Source organism: Schistocerca americana, chromosome 2 (assembly GCF_021461395.2).
Source record: "Schistocerca americana isolate TAMUIC-IGC-003095 chromosome 2, iqSchAmer2.1, whole genome shotgun sequence".
Taxonomy (NCBI): domain Eukaryota; kingdom Metazoa; phylum Arthropoda; class Insecta; order Orthoptera; family Acrididae; genus Schistocerca; species Schistocerca americana.
The window spans coordinates 532,563,607-532,587,704 of NC_060120.1; the positions used below are offsets into that span (position 1 = coordinate 532,563,607).

At 38.3% G+C, this 24,098-nt stretch overlaps 1 protein-coding gene across 1 annotated transcript in view; it reads right to left on the reverse strand.

The window, feature by feature from the left end:
• The window catches only part of LOC124594753 (nose resistant to fluoxetine protein 6-like), a 233,338-nt gene that overhangs the window by 69,628 nt on the left and 139,612 nt on the right, over positions 1–24,098 (reverse strand). Inside the window, exons 8-9 of the mRNA XM_047133137.1 lie at positions 10,235–10,431; positions 55–193 (exon numbers count right to left, since the gene is read on the reverse strand). Coding sequence (XP_046989093.1) covers positions 55–193; positions 10,235–10,431 — 336 coding nt within the window. The remainder of the gene's footprint in view (positions 1–54; positions 194–10,234; positions 10,432–24,098) is intronic.

Below are 24,098 nucleotides of genomic sequence, written 5' to 3' on the forward strand. Positions count from 1 at the left end.
ATATTTAAATAATATTTTCAATTATAAGTTACCTGTAAATAAAATGACACCTACTTTTGGCATCTTAAACTCAGCTTTTTGCTTTTTAATATTGTGAAGCATGTACCCAGTGATTACTCCAACAAGCCAAGAATTGTACCGAGTGTGTGTGGTATAGTACATTCTTGTCTTGTAATCATTATCCCATTCAATGCTGTAAAGAGATACTGTGTTTTAAAAGAAACTGTACTGATTTTGAAACCACAAAAATAATTTTCAGTGAATTCTACCTGGAAGAAGGAGATTATTCATGAATTTAATGGACATCATCTGTGATCTTTAATGAATTAATAACACAAATGCAAAAAATATGACTTGCTGTGCCACAATATACTCTAGTTTCCAAAAAAGAAACAGATCATTGCAGTATGCCTGTTGTCATGTATGAGGCTCACTGACACCATTCTCTGTTAGGATAACCACCAAGATTAAAAAAGTTGATGCACTATGCTGTACATTTTATATACACTCATGCCTGTAAGTTGAAGGATTTTTGAGGTCCACAAAACTACATAGCCATGTAATTAATTTGTGTACTAATAAGAGTTGTGGCAACATTGTGACTCATGGAATAATTATATGGCTATAAGATATACCTGAAAACTTACAACTGACAATGAGTTATACTTCCTGTGTGTGGTTTCACATGATAGTGGCACATATACTGTCAGTATGGAGTGTAATATTCTCACAGGGCAGTATAGCATGTACGGCCTGTCGAACATTTCCCATTGCTAGACAAGTGCCCTCTTGAGGTGAGCATTGGTGCATAGGTCTAGTATAAGGGCAGAAAACCTTTCGCGTAGAGTCAGTCTAAGTCCATCAGATGGAGTACGGGTCTATATGCACAATGAAATATGAGAATGTGACATTGTAGTAGGTCATCCCTAACACCGCACATTTCCTGGAATCATTCATAGCAGGTAAGTAACCACATTCACTATGCCATACAATGTCTTGTGTGAGTGAAATGCAACTGGTGGACAATCCAGGACGGAATGTAACAATATTATGAGAAGGAAAGTTGCTGCTCACCATACATTGGAGATGCTGAGTTGCAGATAGGCACAACAAAAAGATTTTCACACTTAAAGCTTTCGGCCAATGGCCCTTGTCAACAACAGACACTCATACACACATACACACACACTCATGCAAACACAACACACTCAGAGTAAAGTGTGTGAGTTGCGTTTGTGTGAGTGTGCGTGTGTGCATATGTGTGTCTATTGTTGACAAAGCCATTGGCCAAAGCAACCGGTGGATTATTACATGTACTGAACAGTTCATCCACTTGAAGCCAACCATACACAATCACATAGGAGATGTGTAACCCAAAGTCTGCCAAAATGTCTTATGCCAGAGTTGGTGCAAATCTGATGGAACAACTTTGGACATGTGGGGAAAGATAATAATGCTGCTGGATGGTGTAGCATGAGCTCAACCATGTCCATATGGCTGTTAGACACATTCTCTTTCCAGGAATCTTCTTCAGTGCCATGAATTGACATTATGTGTGATATTAACTTCCTGCCTACTTTCCAATAGCTGTGCCCCACTGCTTATCATCTAGGATGTGGTCACACCTAATGGCAACCAAATGTGTTTGCTGTATCATCCTGCATCTATGTAAGTCAAATAAAATATGAAACATGCCATCCAAACCACTATATCCAAGATCTCTAGTCACATGACTTGTTGCAGGCACACAAAAAGATCTTGCACTGGCATGTTATGTATGTCATATGTGTCCATTTTGTCCTGCCACAGATTAGTCTACAAGTGATATCAAGATGAAATATTCTACCATGAAGTTTATGGATAAAATCATTAGTGGTTCATGTTGTCATTTATGTTCTGAATAGCAATCTACTCCCAGTTACCTGAACACACAGTAGTATTAAATTACCAGAAATATGGTTATGTGCAAGAAAAAAATCTCTAAATTGAAACAACAATGAATCAAAAAGAATAATGCCCAATTTTATTGGCATTGGCACAAAAAAAATATTTTTGCCCTATTACCTCAGTTAGACAAGGAAGACTATTATGGAGTTAAGGCATGTTTTCAACTGGAAACCAGTTGTTTCCATGCAAGGAGAGAAGAGGAGGGTAGTCCAGATATTAGGTGACAGACAAGGAGTATGCATGAACCAGGTGTTGTATGAAAAATTAGCTTAGAAGCCCCAGGTAAATAGTCGTTTTAGTATAGTACATATGTTAGGCAAAGGCAAATAAGTGATAATCTTTGAGCAAGAATGATTCAAAGGAGGATTCTGTGTCCTGTGGAGATTTTTTTATTGGGGTGGAGTCTGTTTTTTGAAGCTTGTTATCATGGAGTTGAATCAACTGCTTCTTTCTGTTAATCAGTGAAACATGAGTTTAGATCCTGTAGATCCTGTTGGTAGGTGGGGTTTCAGAAGTCAGGGTTTACACCTCAATGGGAATTGGAAGTGGATAGGAGAACATTTAACAGGGAACACTGCCATTCATGGGAACATTGCTAAATCATCATGTAAGAGCAACAGCTGCTTTTAGTGCACACCCAGAGCTCAAACAATTTATATTGAGAAGACTTAGACAGAAATGTGTGAACATAAAAAGGAGGTTGAATCAAATTTAATACACAAAAATATTAAAGGGTAAAAAATTAAATTCATGAATTTAATTTTTAGGTAATGAACAGCATAACAACCAAGTAGACATATTACATCTTTCTGAACTTCAGTCAGTTAACCACTGAAATAAAAATTCTGTTTCTAAAGAGGTATGTCTAAGCACCATATTACTGTAAATAAAGTGTGTAAGAGGTGTAACTTACATTAAGAAGGGATACAAATAAAATATAAGACATTGATATTCAAAGATTTTGCAATGATCAGCAGTTTGGAGCTTGTAATAACACAAGCAAAAATTCATGAAACCACTAATATTAAAACACACAATTCATAAGTCACCTGTTCAAAATTTCAAGAATAACATCTTTGTAACAGGAAAAGACCTGTAGATAATTCAGATGGCAAGTAACTCACATAAATAGTATAAAGAAGAAAGTAAAAACAACCTGGAACATTATTACCCAAAACATAAATAAAATCAGTGAGGTAATGCAACAGCTAGGGCAGAAATGATGACACAGTAAAGTCAGTGACCACCAGATTTAATTATTACTTTCTCACAGTGACAACAAACATTACACCAACTACTAGAAGCGAGGCACATATGCATAGATTTACTTTACTGTTATGGACATAGTCTACACTGATAAGGTGGCCCCATTTAAATTACATAGTTTGGTAGGCAACTTCACAGTTAAAGGATTTCTTTAAAAATGCACACTTTTACAAATCTTGTGTTATCAGTGATTGCTAATTTAATAATTAAAAAAATGTACCTTTAGCACTGAGAAAGATTTCATCAGTAGTAACCATACATGTTAAAGACGTGCAGCTCTGATACAAAGACAGATGCCATGAATGAGTACATCTAGGTTGACATAGTTAGTAAACATTATATCTTTGTCCAGGGTGTGTGTCCATTCTGGAAACAACAGTTGTCACAATGCTGAGGTATGGCAACTTTCATATTTAGGTTGATACTGTTAGGCATGATACATCATCACAGGATTCGACAAATCCTTGATAAGTTCCAGAGATATGTAGGGCCAAATATCTATATGAAGGTCACACAACTCCAATAAATTATGAGGCATTGGTTCATGAGTGTGGAGTAGCATCTGATAGCAGATGTGTTCTATCAGGTTTAGATTAGACAAATTTGGTTGCCAAGATTTAAATGTGAGTTCTCTATCATACTCCTCAAACCACTGTAGCACCATTCTAGCCTTGCGATGCAGTCAGTTATTCTACTGCAAGATGCCATCGCCATCATGGAAGACATTAAGCATGAAGGGAAGCAGGTTACCAGAAATAATATTCACACAGTCTGCAGCTGTCATGATGACTTAATTACTACTGCAGGTTTGATTGAAGCCCAGGTGAACCTCTCCCATAACATAATACTCCATTCACCTGGATGACTGCATCCCTGGACATGACCATCAATCTGATGATTCAGCTGAACATGTGACACATTTCTATTGATCCATCATCAAACCTTGATGATCCTATGCCCACAGCAACAGGAAATGATGATAGCGTTAGATCAGTATGGGAACATGTAAGGGTCATCTGCGGTAGAGCTCCATGTTCAAAAATATGTGCTCAACAGTGTAGTTCAAAAGACTTGTTCCTACACCAGCACTGAACTCTGCTGTCAGATCTGCTACTAACATTCACCTGCAGAGTGGTCAAGCCCCCAATCTTTACGATCTGTGATGAGGTGTGACTGTTCAACATCTTGTCAGATATTCATAGTTTCATCATCTTTCAACTGCTTTCCAAAGATTTATGCAACCAGATGACCAGCTTCACCATTTCTAAAATGCTTGTTCCAAGGCACTGGTCCATAACAATCTGTCCTTTATGAGAGTCACTTATGTCATTGGATTTCACCATTTTTGGTCGGTATCAGTGCTAGAATGATTCCTTGTTTGTCTTTTCTCTGCTTATGTGGCTAATTCGGTTCTGTTTTCTTTTTCTTTGAATTTATGGGGATTGTCAAACTCTTTTTTGTGGCAAATGAAAGCTTGTTCAACACATCTGCACCAGAATACAGAACATTACTCTGAACTTAGACAAAGAAAAAGTCTTCATGAAAATTATTTGTGGATCTCATGGCCGAAAATGAAAATTACAATTAATCTGAAACTAGCAATAAATGCTATTAGTGGATCAGTGATCTTGATAATGAGTGTAAGGATTCCAAAACTTGGAAGAGGCTTTCATATTTTACGTAGTTATCTACTTTACAGTTTTCTTTGTTTTAAATTTTGTTGAAAGTATAGCTTCTTTATCCTAGTTTCCTAGAAGACAATAAATAGATCAAGAAGAAGTGGAAGTGTGTGGGATAACACAGCACCTTTGTCTTCACGTTAACAGGAAGGTAGAAATTTCTAACTGAAAGCGTGCTGAACTGAGCTCGTTAATTTGCCTATTTAAGTGTTGACTTCATTTCTGGTTTGTTATTCAGCTGGACTCTAGGGTATTTTACGCATAGTGTTTCATTTCTGGCACAGGCAGGTTGCTTCTAATTGCATAAAATGTATGTGCCTTGTTACATTAAGACTAATACTATTTTCGCAGTCAGTTGTAGAACTGTAGAGCTATCATCTGGATTATGTCTGGTATTCCTAAGCATGGGCCCTCTGTTTATCCGATAGAGTCATCAACAACATCACAGTTTTTGTATGAGCATAACAGTTTGGGAATATCACTTATATAGGTTAGAAATACGCACAGATTCAATACCTATCATTGTGAGATCTTATAGTTTATGTTTCTCTGTTTGGAAGTTGGCAATAAAAGTGACTCTCCTAAGAATGGGAGAAGAGAATTCTTAATTACATCTTAGTAAGAATTAAGGGAACTAAGCAGGCTAGATTCAATGTATTGAGAGCAGACAATTATGCCATGCAGCTGTTAGTAGCTGTAAAGTAACAATAAAGCTTCATGGACTGCTTTATGAGGAACAATTATGTAGGGAACAAATATGGATGGGGTGCACCTCAATCTGCACTGCACCCAGTGCATTGAGTTAAGGCTACCCCCAGTGATAATCACATTGCCTGTTGTTATAGCAAAACAGACAACAGCATAAATAGCTCTGCCATCATGTAACGGTATTAGAGACCTTATACAATATGATTTCGCAGAACTAGTTATGCTGTTGTTTCCTTTAGTGAAATGTTGGGCCTATGTAAGGACTTTTGCAGATCTGCAATAGTCATGCATAGACTGTCAAAGTCCCTTGAGTGGTAGTGCTGCACAGCTGCACACAATGTGAGTTTGTCCCATAGCCAACTGTAGTCATCTGTGGGAGCGTATCTTCACTGAATTTTCTATCATTGAATACTAATCAGTTCTGATAATTCTACAAATTAAATTTATTTTGGATGGAGGGATACTTGTTACAACTATACATGTGGGATAAATAAATCAAACGTAACATTTACAGCCATTTCTTCCAAGTTAGTGCTTGAATGCTGACTGTGTTGCAACAAAAGCTCTTTGATTCAATTTTGGACTTATGCAGTTGCATAGCTTACATGAATGTGTATTAACACACTCTTATGCACAATTATTCCCTTCATTTGATACACATTAAGGGGAAGAAAGCCTTCACAAACCTACCTTCAAGTTCAATATACATTTATTTGCAGACACAACAGGGGAAAACTTTCCAGTGCTTCTCAATTGCTTTAAAGTCAAACCACTAATTTTCTGAGATGTAATAAACACATAAACACCAATGGCACTATGAAGAAACACTAGTTTTCTGTCAGAAGTGGATTAATTTTGGTTCCAAATAGTTCAAAGGTCCCTAAAAAATTTCTCCACAGCTCTCTCAGTGATTCAACTGGTTTTCTGGTTTCCTACCTTGCTATTCCACAGGTCATAACATTTCTCTCAGAATTTTTGCCTATCATTAGCAATGGTACTGATAAATTAAACCACTTGGGAGCAGCTGACCATGAACTTCAGTGCTAAAGTCGTGGCTGACACATATAAACATGCACACATAGCTGTTCAAATACTGTTTTCTGTATTAGATAACTCCTGTCTAGAGTTAAAATGAACATGCACAACAGAATACAAAGAATACGTTACATCACACTCAAAATTTTCACTGGTCAAGAGCAGATATGGAAGGTCCACTACAGCCACTGATGAAGTAACTCATCTGAGCAATTACTATAATAAAAAAGAAAAAGATTTGTATACCACTGCATTTCATTTGTTAGCACTCTGGCCATGTTGTTATCTTATGTGAAGTATCTGTCTAGGATGTAGACAAATTATACCAACAATTTATTTTTCACTTTGAGACTGCAAACAAATATAATAAACAATGTCTGCTCTTTCTTTTACAGGCACTTGTGTAGAGTTCCTTAAGCACATTATCATTTCACATCTGACTACAATTAGTAATAAATGAAACTCCATTTGTCCACATACTATTCATCTAAATCTTCAAGGATGCTTTTAACAATAAAAATGAGAAACTCCTATTTAACATCAGTTTAATAATAAACATTAGTAAATTAAAAATAATGAAAAAGGGTATTGTAACAAAGAATTTTATTTGAAATTTGAATAAAGTAAAAGATAAAAATAAACTATGTACTTTTACATTAGACTACAGACCTACTTTGTTTCTATTCTGTTGATGTATGTTTATTAAATTTGTTTATGTATTTAATAATGTGTGTTAGAGCGTGTTTATGGTCCAGCCATAAGAATATTTATTTAATTTCAATTTATTTAAATCTAAATCCAGTATTTCAAATGTTTCATTCTGTTTGTAAGTGAATGTTGGCTTGAAGACGTGGCAGGAGCACTCTAGCCAATCACAGTGCTCATGGATGGGTAGACTGGATGGAAGTGGGAGTTCTGAAGAGTATGGAGAGGACAGGGTAGTCCTGGATGGTACAGTGCGACACACGCTCGGTTACAGGAGAGACTTGGAGAGTGTGGAGTGCTTTATGTGTGTTCGCAGGAGATAGAAATATTTCACAGTGCCAACTTGTGCACTTGTGAGATTTTTGTGGCTTCTGCACTGAAGGTGTAGTTTGCAATTAGAAAAGAATATCTTGCATGCCATGATGTTGCTCTTAACTGATTACGTGAAGTAGGTATCTATTGTTTCTCTGTTATTCAACTTATATTTTATTTAATCGCTCAACCATTGACACCAATATGTGTTTTACAGTAATAAAGGGCATTCTTAAAGGTAATTCTTCTATCATACTCATCATTTAAAGTTGTTAAAATAGTACCTGCAGAATTTATTTAATTGCAATCTTTCATGTATAAATGTTTATGTTACATTCAAAATTTGAATTGCCAAGTGATAGGAACCTTCAACCTTTCAATTCTTGTGTGTATTCATATTGTATACTGTAGACTCAGCAGTATTTGGCTTGTAATGCAGCAACTATGTATCCCAGCCCCTAGACAATGAAACCAGCCAAAACTTTCAATATTTCAACTCTGAGTCAGAGGGTACATAGTTGAGGACCACTCACCACATCATTTTATTTGAAAGGCCACAGAGCCAAATCTTTTGTTTCCAGTAACCAACTTACTCCTAAGCTATTTCTGCTGGAAACCAACCCATATCACTGTCTTAAAATATTGGATAGTCAGGGAACATATATTAATGTTTTGGATATCTATCAAATCCATGTATCCCAATTTAATATTTTCACCTGTTGTATGGTAAGAAGCGAACATTTAAATAATTCTTAATTTCTGTATATAGCTTCACATTTCATCACAGCTTCAACATTAGTGTACCATCAAAGAAGTAAATTTCACAGAAATCATTACATTTAGTGAAAATGTGAAAAAAACTATTTTACTGCTACATTACGGTTACTTAGCCATTTGTGAATAGTTGGTTTTAATTTTCTACATGTGTATCTTACATACTCACACCAATAACTTTATAAATTTTGGGTACACAGGATGTTTGAGAAATAGGACGAATGAAAGAATGTTGCTTCTTCCCCACATTTGACATGCAAACAAGTAACATCCTAGTAAAAAACATCACTGAAATATAATTAATATTCCATAAACCCACCACGAGCTACTGTAAGAGCTTCTACTTTTTGAGATTGAATGAGAGAAAAACTGGCCGTGCTTCACCTGCATTACCAGACAACAAAATGTTTCTTTAATTGTATGAATATAATAGAGGGAAACTTTCCACGCGGGAAAAATATATTTAAAAACAAAGATGATGTGACTTACCATACGAAAGCGCTGGCAGGTCAATAGAAACACAAACAAACACATACATACACACAAAATTCTAGCTTTCGCAACCAATGGTTGCTTTGTCAGGAAAGAGGGAAGGAGAGGGAAAGACGAAAGGATGTGGGTTTTAAGGGAGAGGGTAAGGAGTCATTCCAATCCCGGGAGTGGAAAGACTTACCTTAGGGGGAAAAAAGGACAGGTATACACTCGCACACACAGACACACACATATCCATCCACACATACACAGACACAAGCAGACATTGGTGGCATACCAAATGAATCATAGGTTATGGAAGAAACAATATCTGTTTAACAGTTCTATACAATAAGTTGTTCTGAAAAAAGTGTAGCACTGATATGGTGGAAAGAGTAGGGTTTATTTCTAAACAATTAGCCTGAAATTATTGTTGCTTTAATAATCAATGATGTTTTATATAAACATTAGTGCAGGTCACGCAGAGTAATACTTGTAAAATGAATTCTACTATCTGCCTCTCACCACAGTATTGTGTAGAGCATATGCCATTGTCATCATAACCAAGATTAAAATGAAATTATTTTTTAAACATTGTTAGTTGCTGTTCCTTGTGTACTGTCAATGTTGATAAGCTTTGCTTGGGGTATCAGTGAGCCACAATTAAGGGAAACTTAAACAGAACTACTCACACATAATCCTCCAGTTCACAGACACATTTATACCATAGCATTATGTATTATCACAGTTGCAATAATTCTTTAATGTTGTGCTTGAATTTGAGCTGCAGCTACAACAGTTTTAGCTGCTAGAGAGAAGACATGTCATTCACTCCATGTTGCTACCACAGGTTACAATATAATGGTAAATATTGAGCTTTTCTCTAAGTCCATTGCTCTCATACTTGCTTTAAGCATTGTACTTTTACTCTTATGTGAAATAACTTCATGTTATAAATACTTTTTTGCATGCAGACGAATTAATTTGTTGAAATGAAACTTTTTAATTTTTTTTCCTTCATCTGACATTCATATCACACAGTTACTTTTTCCAAAGAGTTCATATTTCAATGATGAATGCATCTTTTTTTGCTAGAGTACATTAATGCTGCTTTTTATGTTTAGCTAACCCTGTGGCAACCTACTTCTGATTTATCATAAGTTTCATTCTATGCTGATCATGTCTTCATCATGTTACAGTATTCACAGGTGAGAAGAATATATTTAATGTCATTGTTTATCTAGTAACATAAAATTACAAAAGAGAGAAAATATTTAATTGTAGTGGAGCTACTACCATTGGTGAAAAAGGCAGATTAAAAAACTATTAATACTCACTTAGCTCTGCGTTCTGGCACTGAAACTCTAATCTCAAATCCGTATGCAACACCAAAATCTATTGCCAGTCCAATGATAAAACAGATAACCAAGAGGATTTTCCCTATTTTTGGCGTTTTCCAGAGAGGGTACAGTAGAAGTGGTGATAACCAGAAAAGCTGCATTGTCACTTGTAAATACCAGCTTTGACTCACACACTGAGAAATGAAAATAAAAACAGTTTCAACAAACAAATACACTAAAAATAGAAATTGTAAATATTCACTTTTATATTCTCCCTGAATTTCAGGAGTGAATCAAATTACCCTGTCCATTAATACATCATTTGACATTATCTTATAAGATTATATTACTAAGCTGAATACTAGAACTAAAATGTAATATTACAGCTTTCAAGTGCATGTATCTTTGAGGAATTGTTTTAACACGTTGAATAGTCTTTATATGTGCCCAAAAAATATGAAAACACAGACCAACTGTGCAAGGGAAGCTACATACTTGTTAATTCTACTTTACAATTGGTATTGTAATTATTACTTTACTTTCTAATTTTTATTTTTTCACAGGCAAATTTTCACCATCTAGAGGACATATAGGCTCTACAACAAATGTTACAAAGTTCCCTATTAGATTATGCTTTGTACTTTCTAGATCAACAGACATAATATGGAATATCATAAAATGGGAAAATACTGGTAGAGCTGGGCAATATCAATTATTTGGCCTGTAGTTTGAAAGTTGAGCTCTCCCATGAAACTGCAATAATAATGGAGACCCAGTGCGTGATGTACTAATAAAGGTAACATTATTGTTTACTTGACTGAATGCCAAGAATTCACTCAGTTTCTCACCTACAATTGACCAGTAAGTGTTGTGAGAAACAGTTTAATGCTTGTAAAAAAGTTAACAGTGAAAACTTCACTTGAAGAGCTTCACAGGCTGTACAGACAGAGGAAGTTAATATTGTTAACTGTTCATTAGTTGTATCATATGAACATTTACATAACTTTTTAAGTAATACTGTTGTGTAGTTATAGGGCTTTATATGCAAAGTTGTCTTGTTATATGGTAATAAGGAACATGGTGAGAACGTATGTCAAGTAACTTGGGTCCAGCGGAAGGTGCAAATCCAATTTCATTTTCCCGGAAAATGCAGGAAAGGCCACACGCCAAGGGAAAATGAGCATCAGGAGAGCTTTAGAAGATTTTGCTGTACCATACAAAACCCTTAACGATAAGATATGGAATAAGTGTAAACACAAGATGGGTGTGCCAACAGCTTTAAACAGCAAACAGGAGGAAATACTTGTTGAGGATTTATTAATATGTGTCAAGTGGGGTTTTCCACTGAGAAACATAGATGTATGCAACATTGTACAGGTTACCTTGACCATGCAAAGAAAATGGAAAACACATTTAAAGTCAATCAGCCAGGATTAGAGTGGGCTCATGCATTTCTGAGAAGAAACACCAAACTGATAGTGAGAATTGGAGAGAACACAAAAAGAGTTATATCAACTGTTTGGATGCAGAACATTATATTAATCTTAGGGAAATGTTGGATGGAGTTAGTGACTCTAATATAATTAACAACACCAAAATAAAATCTTCTGATGACCCAAGACAGGTGACGGTGTTTGTCAAAAGAGGTTTGAAGCATCCCGTGAGAATTTTAGACACATCTAAAACTAGTATCAGTATTATGATGGCAGCAGCTGCAGATGGAACATTGCTACCCCCATTTACTGTTTATGAAAGTAAGCCTGTATGATTACTTGGACTGAGGGAAATGTCGATGGAGCTGGTTACAACAGGAATATGAGTGAGTGGTTTGATCTTAACACATTTGAATCATGGTTAATGAAAATTTTGTTGCTCTATGCCAAGAAATTACAAGGACACAAGATTATGAATGGGGATAACTTATCCAGTTATATCTTAATAAGTGTCATCAAGATTTGTGAGGAATATGACATTATATTTGTCTTCATTCCTCCAAATGTGACCCACCCTTACCAGCCTCTTGGCGTGACATTCTTTTGCCCCTTAAAGATAGTACAGCAATGTATGTTAGATGAATGGAAGAAATCCAACAGAGGAGTGATGTACAAGTCAGTATCTCATAAACTGTTGAAAGAAAATTTGATGAAGATAGGTATGAATTCTGTGGCTAACATAATAACACTGGTTTTGTGTCTTTCTGTCCTGAAGAAGTATTGCATCAGATTCCACAAAATAAGAATGATTAACACTGATAAACCTTCCTGGGCTGCATTCTTTGGAGAACAACTCCAGCAAGCCTGAGTTGTTGGCCCAAATACAAGCACACCTTTCCACTATGCAAAGCAACTGACTTTACCTCTGGGGAAAGGCATGGAGGTTAAGGATTTGGTCACTTGTGATATAGAGGATACAAGGAAAGAGCAGAGTCACAAGAAGACGAAAATATGCTGGAAACAAGTAACTAAGGCTCTGAAGTGCTAGACTCATGTCAATTTTCCCTTAAAGATACCACTTCAACTTAAGTCAAAACAGGAAAGACACAGCAATTACTAAGTGGTGCTATTGTTCTATTCCCAGGAAAGAAAAGAATTCAACATTTTATTGGCCAGATAATAAGAAAGACAAGTTTGGGACTCTATGAAGTTAATTTCATCTGAAAAATAAACACTGGAGCCATAACCTTTTTTGTATTCTCAAATGTTGCAAACACAATGGACATAGGAAAAGAATAAATCGGCGCAGCGATGGAGCCAATACATTGCAAATGAGGGAAATTTATTTTCTCTGATACTGATATTAGGTCTATGGAGTAGGTTAAATCTGATTGTCGAGTTTAAAACGTTTGACTTTTCTTGTTCTTATAGTTAAAAGCGTAGGCCAATTTTTATTTATTTTGTAACTACAGTAGTGCTTTAACTTTTTTAAAAGCATAATATTTTCATTGTTGTAAAAGTATAACACTGATAATCAAGCAAAATAAACCCTGATCAGAATTATGCCATACCATGGGGTAACACTGATCAGCAATTCCTTTCCATAGTCATGACATATTCGCTTGTTTCGATTTTCTATTATTATCAAACGAAAATTAATATGCTTTAACGTAAGTTTCATTCAAAGGATTCAGGTGAAAAAATTCATAAAAATTAAATAAAGTTCATTTCATTTATAAAGCAATAAGTAAAATAATTCCTAGATTATATAGACAGTTCTCTTAAAATATCCTTACTGTTACTGATCATTATTGAACTTCATAGGAGCAGAAGTTGAATTTGCAAACACAGAAGTGTTTAAACAGAAATATTAAAATTATTATATTTGGAGAGTTTTAGAACTGTTAAAAGGGTTATATTAAAATTACTATATTCAAGGATTTTAACACCGAATGCATAGTGAATGCATTATCATAGCCAAGATAAACACTATCCCCACACCCACCACAGTAGTGCAAATTTACATGCACCACAAATGAAGAATAGATTTGATGTAACTTCACTCATGATGCATACGATTTCAGAGAGAATGTGTCACACAGTTCACAGGTCCACGTATATCGGGTTCCTGGGTTGGCCCCCTGGTGTACTCTGGTGTGCCAGCAAAGAAACAGTGTTATTTAATTGATTGTAAATGAGTGCTTGGCCTATTCTTTATGCTGTCTTACTGTTGTCCAGCCAGTGTGTTCAGACTAAGCACAACCTGTATCTTACATGTTGCTCTATAAAATACTATGTTCCATAAATCCTGATTGAAGGAATGCACGATGAGATAAAAGAAATTATTCAGATAGTTAAGATGGACAAAAATTTTATTGTGATGGGGGATTGGAATTTGATAGTAGCAAAAGGAAGAGAAGGAAAAATGGTAGGTGAATATGGACTGGGGGAAAGGAATGACAGAGGAAGCCAACTGGTAGAATTTTGCAAAGAGTAACTAGTGATAACACTTGGATTAAGAATCATGAAAGAAGGCTGCATATGTGGAAGAAACGTGGAGAAGTCAGAAGGTTTCAGGCTGATTATGTAATGGTAAAACAGAGATTATGGAACCAGATTTTAAATTGTAAGGCACTTTCAGGGGCAGATGTGGACTCTGACCACAATTTATTGATTATGAACTGTAGATTAAAGCTGAAGAAATTGCAAAAAGGTAGGAAATTAAGGAGATGGGACATGGGTAAGTCAAAAGAATGAAAAGTCATTGAGAATTTCAGAGCGAGCATTAGGCAACAACTGAGTAGAACACGGGAAAGGAATGCAGTAGAAGACAAATGATTACCTTTGAGAGACAAAATAGAGAAGGCAGCAGTGGATCAAATAGGTAAAAAGACAAGGCCTAGAAGAAATACTTGGATATCACAGGAGATATTGAATTAAACTGGTAAAAGGAGAAAATATAAAAATGAAGTAAATGAAGCAGGCAAAAGGGAATACAAACATCCAAACAACGACATTGACAAGACGTGCAAAAGAGCTAAAGAGGAATGGCTAGAGGACAAATGTAAGGATTTAGAACCATATTTCACTAGGGGAAAAATAGATACCACCTACAGGAAAATTAAAGAAGCCTTTGAAGAAAAGAGGAGCAGTTGTATGAACACCAAGAGCTCTGATGGAAAACCAGTACTAAGCAAAAAAGGGTAAGTTTGAATGTGGAAAGAGTATACAGAGAGGCTATACAAGGGAAATAGACTTGAAGGCAATATTATAGAAAGGGAAGAGGATGCAGATGAGGATGAAAGGGGGGGAGGGGGGATATTATATTGCGAGAACCTGATAGAGCAATGAAAGACCTAAGTCAAAACGAGGGCCCTGGTGTAGATGGTAGCCTTGAGAGAGCCAGACTGACAAAATTGTTCCATTTGGGGAGCAAGATTTATGAGACAAGAAGACTGTAATAATTCAAATTACAAAGAACCCAGCTGCTCTCTGGTGTGAATATTACTGAACGATCATCATAATAAGTCATGGTTGCAATATACTAACATGACTTACTTGAGAATGGAAAAACTAATAGAAGCTGACCTCAAGGAAGATCAGTTTGGATTCTGAAGAAATGTAGGAACATATGAGACGGTACAGACCCTACAACTTCTCCTAGAACAGTCAAGGAAAAGCATACCTTCATTTACAGAATTTGTAGACTTAGAGGAAGATTTTGACATTGTTGACTGGAATACTCTCTCTGAAGTTTTGAAAGCAGCAGGGGTAAAATACAGGGGGTGAAAGGTTATTTACAACTTGTACAGAAACTAGATGGCATTTATAAGAGTTGAGGGGCATGGAAGAGAAGCAGAGGTCATGAAGTAAGTGAGACAGGGTTGAACCTACCCTCAATATTACTCAATTTTAATATCACAAGCAGTAAAGGAAACCAAAGAAAAATTTGGAGTAGGAATTACAAATCAGTGTGAAGAAATAAAACCTTGAGATTTGCTGATGACATTGTAGTTCTTTTCAGAGACAACAAATGACTTGGAAGAGCAATTGAACAGAATGGGCAGTGTCTTGAAGTGAGGATATAAGATGACTAGCAATAAAAGCAAAACAAGGATAATAGAATGTACTCATATTAAATCAGCCAGTGCTGAGGGATTAGGTAAGGAAACAAGATACCAAAAGTATTAAATGAGTTTTGTTATTTTGGCAGCAAAATAACTCACGATGGCTGAAGTAGAGAGGATACAAAATGTAGATTGCCAATGGCAGGAAAAGAATTTCTGAAAAAGAAAAATTGGTTAACACTGAATATAAATTTAAGTCTCAGAAAGCTTTTCTGAAAATATTTGTATGAAATATAGCCATGTAGGAAGTGAAAAACGCATGGTAAACAGTTTAGTCAAGAAGACAATATAAGCTCTTGGCTGGGTGGGGTGGGGGGGGGGGGGGTTGTGCTACAGAAGAGTGCTGAAGATTAAGAGGGTAGATCACATAACTAATGAGGAAGTACTGAATAGAATTGGGGAGAAAAGAAATTTGTTGCACAACCTAACAAGAAGAAGAGATCATCAAGGGATCATCGATTTAGTAACTGAGGGAAGTGTGGGGGGGGGGGGGGGGGGGGTAAAAACCATAGAGTGAATCCAAGAGAATACAGTAAGCAGATTTAGAAAGATGTAGGTTGCAGCAGTTATTCAGAAATAAAGAGGCTTGCACAGGATAGAATAGCATGGAGAGCTGTAGAAAACAAGTCTTCAGACTGAAGACCACGACAGTACCAACACTTAACTTCTTGGTCAATGGCAAGTACAGGCAAAAAGAAATCATGATTTTGTATTAAGTTGTTTCTCACAGCTACACTTATGAGAAGAAATTAAAATATTGTTAATATTCATACCTTCATCGTCTTATCATACATAATGTGGTTTGCTTCAAAATGCTGAAAGAACATGACAATTTGCACTGCTATTTATACATAGTGTTACGTGGAGCCAGAATTATTTCTATCCCTATCTGTAGTTCCCAACATTCATAGTAGACTGGTTCCTAAATGAAAAAAGTTTTGAATCTGCAGAGGATATGTAGAATTGGTTGAGTATCATTTGTTTGAAGTCAAATGTACGTGTAATCATGTAATGTCACTTATATGTTTAAACAACTTGTCAGAAATTTCCGAGACAAAGGGAGTGGCATAAAAATATTTTAATAGAACTTAAGAAGTCTTTCAAGTATTAGAGAAGAGGTACTGTTGTCTCTTCAAAAAATAAGAGAATCAGTTGATAGAATACAGGTGCGTGTGCTTTGATTGAACAGATATATTTAGAAAGCTACATAGTCAGTTCTTATTACTGTAGGATTACAGTGACTTAAAGAAGATGTGATGACAATTTCATTTATTACAACACTGACACTTACTGACTCTAGAAATAAGTCAGTAATCCACTGAATAACATTTTGAATGTGCTGCAGTCAAATTACAGCTAGAAACGCAGTGCTTTAAGATTATGAAAGTTTACATGGCACCAGCAGGAAGGCTTTTAAAAATTCTAGCTCATCTGGTAATACTCACAATAGAACATTGTAATAACAACAGCAGCCTTAAGGTATGTGAAAGTTTTGTTTTACAAATGTTATCAGTCAGAAACAGTATGCATTGTTTATGTTTAGCTTACTCCCAAAGATCTAATTTCCAAGTAGAACAGATGCCTCAAAGAAGACAATCTGTTCCTATACCCCGCATATTTCACTGAAATAACGTGGACTAAGCTAAACTGCCTGCCAGATCATGATGGTCAGATGACAGCCTTACACCCTGTCAACAGGAAACTAGTGTGGCATAGATACGTCACATCGACCACCCAAATTACAATCTTTGGAGCATTAACTGCTCTGACGAGCCACCATGTTTAATTCAATCTGCCTTTGTACTTCATGCAGTGTTCATGTGTATCAGTCTTTATGGTAAAATGTATGTGTATATAGGAAACTTGGGAACTGTTTATTCATAAATTATGATCTGTATCCAGAATCCTATATTGGTGAACCCGGACAAAAAGTTCTGCGACTTCCGCGCCCGTCATACAGAATCAACAGGTTTCACATACAATGCCATGGCTACATCACTGAACATTCTTTACAAAGATTTGGAGGCCCAGCTCTTACAACCAGGCTAACACAACCCTCTGCCTTTGGTTATTTCGCATTTAATGGACAATGATCTACAATCTTTGATGAGGATAACCTCTACTTAAGCAACTCTACAATGACAGAGTGTTACACAGTTACCTCAAACCATGGACTTAGGTTTTGTTTTGCTGGATTACACACAACAATAAGTGAAAAGTGAAGAGGATGATCTACTAAATAGTGTGTCGATAGATCACTCGTACGAAGTTCAAAGGGACCGAAATTCACACACGTGCTTTGATCCTCTAAGTGCCACAACGTCGGTTACAGTAGTGCCATGTGCAATGCCACCATTTGTGCAAAACACACACAAAGCCAAATATTACCAAGCTACACCAGGCTCACCTTCCTCACAAATCAGTAACAGACATTTTTACGCCTCCAGTTCGCCAGAACAAACCATCGGATCAGCGACACAGTTTCGCGACCACTTGGGTACGAGTGCACTCAACATAGCCTATTTACCCAGCAACATTGTACTATGACAATGCAACAGCCAACAGGTTTCACCAGTGTTTTATGGTGCTACCATGAAGAGCACATGGCCAGTGTGCATGGGAAACTCTTGTTGTTGCCACTTTAAGCTCCAGGCCACTGCCCCCCCCCCCCTCTCCCCCCCGTCACCCATGGAGGATCCTCGATTCTGACCATACAACCGCTCACTCTTTTTGCAGTACTGTCTGCATCTGCCATGCCAGCTTTCTGCGTCATTTCTGAGTTGGACAATGTCAGTACTATACCTGCACCGAGTAAGGTGGCGCAGTGGTTAGCACACTGGACTCACATTCGGGAGGATGACGGTTCAATCCCGTATCCAGCCATCCTGATTTAGATTTTCCGTGATTTCCCTAAATCGCTCCAGGCAAATGCCGGGATGGTTCCTTTGAAAGGCCACGGCCGACTTCCCTGTCCTTCCCTAATCCGATGAGACCGATGACCTCACTGTTTGGTCTCTTCCCCCAAACAACCCAACCCTATACCTGCACTATCCAGTCTAGTTTGTGTGCCCTCATTATGTGCTGCTCACCTGTTCACTTCCATGGTACCGACCGTGCCTGCCGTATCATGTTTTCGGGTGTCTTCAGAGACATTACAACCAGCCATTGTTCTGAATGTGTGTGCTACTAACATTTCCGCTCCAGTGATGCCGGGTCCCAGCATGAACTCATGTTCAGTGGGACCGCAGGCCATCCAAGACATGCTGCAGCCGCCTTTGTCTCCACCTCCAGGCCACCTACCCAAGATACCTCCACTATACGAAGACAATCCAGTTTCATGGCTCACACTGGGGGAGCAGCTCTTCAAGCTGCATCGAGTGACTGATGACAACTCCAATTTCCTATGTTTGCTCACACACCTTCACGAACACTCAGATTTAATTTGTGATCTCCTACTTTCGCCTCCACCACCATCAAAGAATGAGTTCACCAAGAAAACGATTTTGGACCGACTTGCGTGCTCGCCACATGAATTGATAATCAAAATTCTGTACGAGGAGCACCTGGGGGACCGCACTGAGTCACAACTTTGCCACCGCCTCAGGTTACTCATGAGTGAACACACGATGCCAGATGTCACCCTGTGGGTGGTATGGTCTCCCAAGTTACCTACCTACCTACAGATACACCTACTGCCACACTCTTTTGAGTCTATCAGTTCTCGCCTATGCATCACAGATCAGCTGTATGTGCTCCTGGGCCAGAAACACCCAGCTCATCCACCATCGCTGTGTGACACTACACCTCCTGTTTACCAGCCGTCTGCAGGCAGGGGCAGGGCCCGTTCTGCTTACAAGCCTTCTACGTCGCCAGGCACTCAAGAATTGCCCATGATCCATACATCCCGGTTTACGTCCCAGAACAGATCAATGAGAACAAGCCTCCCTCGCTATCACAGTCACTGCCACCGCGACATCTAACTCATCCGCACTATTGGTACCACAAGATTTTTGGGGCTGAGGCCAAGAAGTGCAGGTTACCTTACCAACACCCAAACGCCGACTACAGGAACTAAGTGACGCCAAGTCCTGCAGGGAACTTCACAGGCTTCTCCTAACATTGCACTCTGTCCACTCATCCCCTCGGCCGAGTGGTCATTTATACATGACAGACATTTCATTGTAGTTTGTCTACCTAATTGACAATGGCACTGACGTGTCTATCATACCTCGATCGTTGGCTCCTACTGACTTTTCACCGACGAAGTCTCTCCTGCGAGCTGTCAACGCAACAACATTACAAACTGTTGGTTCTGTGAAAGTGATGGTGCACCTATCCCCTTCTCTGTGTTTCTTGTGGACCTTCTACATCGCTGACATTGATGAACCAATTCTCGGTATGGATTTTTTGTCTCATTACAAGCTCTCCCCGAATGTAGTCCAGTGTGCAGTGTTACACCACCTGTCTAACACTCAGATACCATTATCCGGCACCCATTCTCCTTGTTCCGTTTCCGCCGCAACATGGGATATAGTTCGTGAGTGTTCCGCCCTCACGGGCAAGATTGTGACCTGTGTCACTAACCTACTTTCAGAATATGACTCAGCAGTGCACCTCTGCTGGGAGAACGATGAGCTGAAACAACGCATTGCTCACACTTACAATGAGCTCGTTGCGGCCTGCACCTCGCTGTTGAAACTGCAATCTGCAGTTCCTTTACCAGATCAAACTTGATTGCCAAGCATCAGTTTGAACACTCATCAGGTTAGTTCAAAAACATTCATTGTGTGTGACAATTCGCATTCAGTGACCTCCGCACCGCCCAAGTGCTCACTACATGCAGTGCCTCATGATTCAAACAGTATCTCTAATAACAGTCGCTCGGGCAGCATGATCATGCCCATTACACAGGTGGCTGCCCCACTTGTTGTTAATCATTCCCCCTCTCCCGACCGCCAGCCAAGCAACTTGATGGCCATCATTGTCTCTCGCGCAATGCCAGCGCCTCTCTCACCCACGATGGCTGCCCAAGGCAAATCTAACAGTATTACAACAGAGCAAAGGCAACACAGTTTCACCACTTCATTTCTTCTCCAAAAAACTGTCTACAGCACAGAAGACATATTCCGCTTTTGATAGAGAGCTTCTGGCAGTGTATGAGGCCGTCAAACATTTCCGCACTGACATCAAGGGCCATCCTTTCTTCACTCTTACTGATCACAAACCTCTGGCAGATGCCTTCTGCAACCCGCCAGAGGATCCTCCCCCATGACACATCCGCCACTTCGACCTGGTTTCTCAATTTACTACAGACATACGCTACATCAAAGGCACAGAGAACATCACCACTGATTTCCTCTCGTATTTCAAGTATCATCAATTTATCCGACCTCGTTGCTCTACAGCTTCAGACAAGGACACTCAGGGTCTGTTCAAGGGCCCGCAGTCTTCACTCATGTTTACCAAGGTTAAGTTCCCTAGCATTTCAGACGAAGTGTGGTGTGACTCTTCTACAGGCATTCTGTGGCCTTTGCTCCCGCCCATGCTGCGCCAACTGGTTTTCGATGCCTTGCATAATCTCACCCACACCAGTGTCTGTGGCACTGCTTGCCTCATCACCAAGTGTTTTGTGTGGAAAGATGTGAAACGGAACTGTCAAACATGGACACCCAGCTGCATTTCCTGTCAATGAAACAAAATAGGATGTCACACCTCTCCACCACTCGGCAAGTTTGACATCCCTAAGGGACGTTTCTATCGTGTACATATCAACCTTATCGGTCCTCTGCCTCTGTCAGAGGGCCACAAGTATATCCAGTCCACAATAGAACAAATGTCTCGTTGGGTGGAAGCCATCCCCTTACCCAAAATCACAGCAGAAACTGTGGCCAAAGGATTCTTTTCTTCTTGGTTCACTAGATTCGGCTGCCCGTCCACCATCACAACCGACCAGGGTCAACAGTTCTAATCTGCACTTTTTATGATTCTCTGTAATCTTTGTGGTATTAAAATGATCCATATGACAGCCTACCACCCGAAAAGCAACGGGTTGGTGGAATGATGGCACTGCACCCTTAAAACTGCACTCAGGTGCCATGACTGTCTCTGGACCGAGGCACTTCCATGGGTGTTGCTGGGCTTATGTTCTACATTTAAATCAGATTTACATGGAACGATTTCTGAATTCGTTTTCGGCAAAAACCCAGTTTTATGTGGGGAACTAATTCTCCCCCAAGATCCTCCCCCTCCCTCCCAGACTTTATCGGAAGGATGTGTGCACACTTTAGAAACACCTGGCTATACCCATCTGTCAGCCATTCCCCACCTGACATTTACATGCTGACTGCACTCAGCACTTGCTCATACATCATGTTCAGGGATGGCTCTGTCAGACAACCCTTACAACCCCCTTACCTTGGCCCCTTCAAAGTACTCTGGAAGGGCGAGACGACATTTCACATTATGATAAAAGATTGCCTGCAAACCATTTCTCTACACAAGCTCAAGCCTGACTTTGTAGACGGCGACACCCCTCTGCCATCCCAATCGGACTGCCCGAGCACATGTTCTTTTGATGAGCCGCTAACGAGTCCATTCAACCTATGGTTGCGTTTTCTCCATCCAACGAGTCATCACTGCAGTTTGCAGGTTCCTCAGGCATGTCATCATCATCCACATTCACAGGTTTTGAAGACATTTTAGGTATTGGAGACATGGGCGCTCCGTCCTTCGTTTTGTGCTGCAACGTACCACCTGACCGCATCGACGACGTGTCGATTATGGTGTTAGATAATTGTGTGCTTGTACTGCTCACCGACAGCATAGACCCGACCCTCACTGAGGAACTCAACATCAAGATAGTGCACAGCTTGTCCCTCCCACAAGAGTGTGACCTGTCATGTGTTCGAGCTTTCATTTCTTTGGACAGCTCAATGTGCATTTGGGGGAGGCATGCTCACACACCGCCTCCTCTCCCATACCGCTACTGCTACTCCTGAGAAGCCTCATTCTCCCCCCGCTGGTTTTTGGATTACAAGTTGGACTGGCGGCCACATTGACCACACAAATTACAACCTTTGGAACATTAACTGCTCTGATTAACCACTATGTTTAATTCAGTCTGCCTTTGTACTTCATGCAGTGTTCATGTGTATCAGTCTTTACTGTAAAATATATGTGTATATAGGAAAGTTGGGAACTGTTTATTACATATATTACAATCCATATTCAGAGCCCTATACTAGAAAATGAACACACCCCAATTAGGTATACTAGAACAATAAATGATGAGTCTCTCAATGTGTTTAGAATCAAATTACAAGAAGAAGAGTGGGAGGAAGTTTACAGTGGAGACATAGTGGACAAAAAATTTAATTCATTTTTAAATTTATTTCTACAACACTTTGAAGCAAGTTCTTGACAAAGTTGGATAAAAAAAAAAAAAAATAAATAAATAAAATAAAAATAAAAAAAAAAAATAAAAAAAAATACAAAAGCGAAAGGAAAGAGTAGGTAATGGGTGGTATCAGAACATTGTATGCCAAAAAAGGAGAGTGTTAATTAGAACACAAGGTTGGTAAAAAATAAGCAGTGAATTGTACTATAAGAAATATTGCAAACTTTAAATTGTGTAATCAGAAAGACCAAAGCCCTGCATTATACACATACAGTTAACAATTTAAATAATGAACTAGAGTTTACTGTGAGTCTTATAGTGTAATTTTACTGCTTGCTTTCATTAAGTCCATTTCTTTAGGCAAAATCTTTCTTTTGAGGGTATGGTAACCTAATATCAGAAAACATATTGTCTCATTTTTGTGCTTTGACATTGACCCAATGTAAGTTAAAGCTTGGTATGAAGTGTTAGTGAAATTATTTTCAAAATAGATTAATTTATTAACCAGTGTACTTTACATAGCAAATCACCACCCTTTACTTGTGGCACAGAATGGCTTTACACATTTTGATGAGTTCCATCATTCATATTTCTTACATACCTAGTTCTTGTGTGATACTAATTTCCAGTTACCAAATTCTGTATTTGCCATTTTACTATTACAATCAAGAAGGTGATTTATTGTAGCCCATTTTTCAACTTCACTATTATAAGCAGTCCAGAAAAAGATGAACAAAGAAAGTATCATTGTGGCCCTCTAATCTAATGGATCATATTAAGTTAAAAGTTGACATCAATGATGGTGATTATCTATGGCTGTTATGATCTGATTGTAAATGTTTTGTGATATTCCATTATAAGGAATATTGTATAGATTAAGTTAAAAGTTTGTATTAAAGATTAAA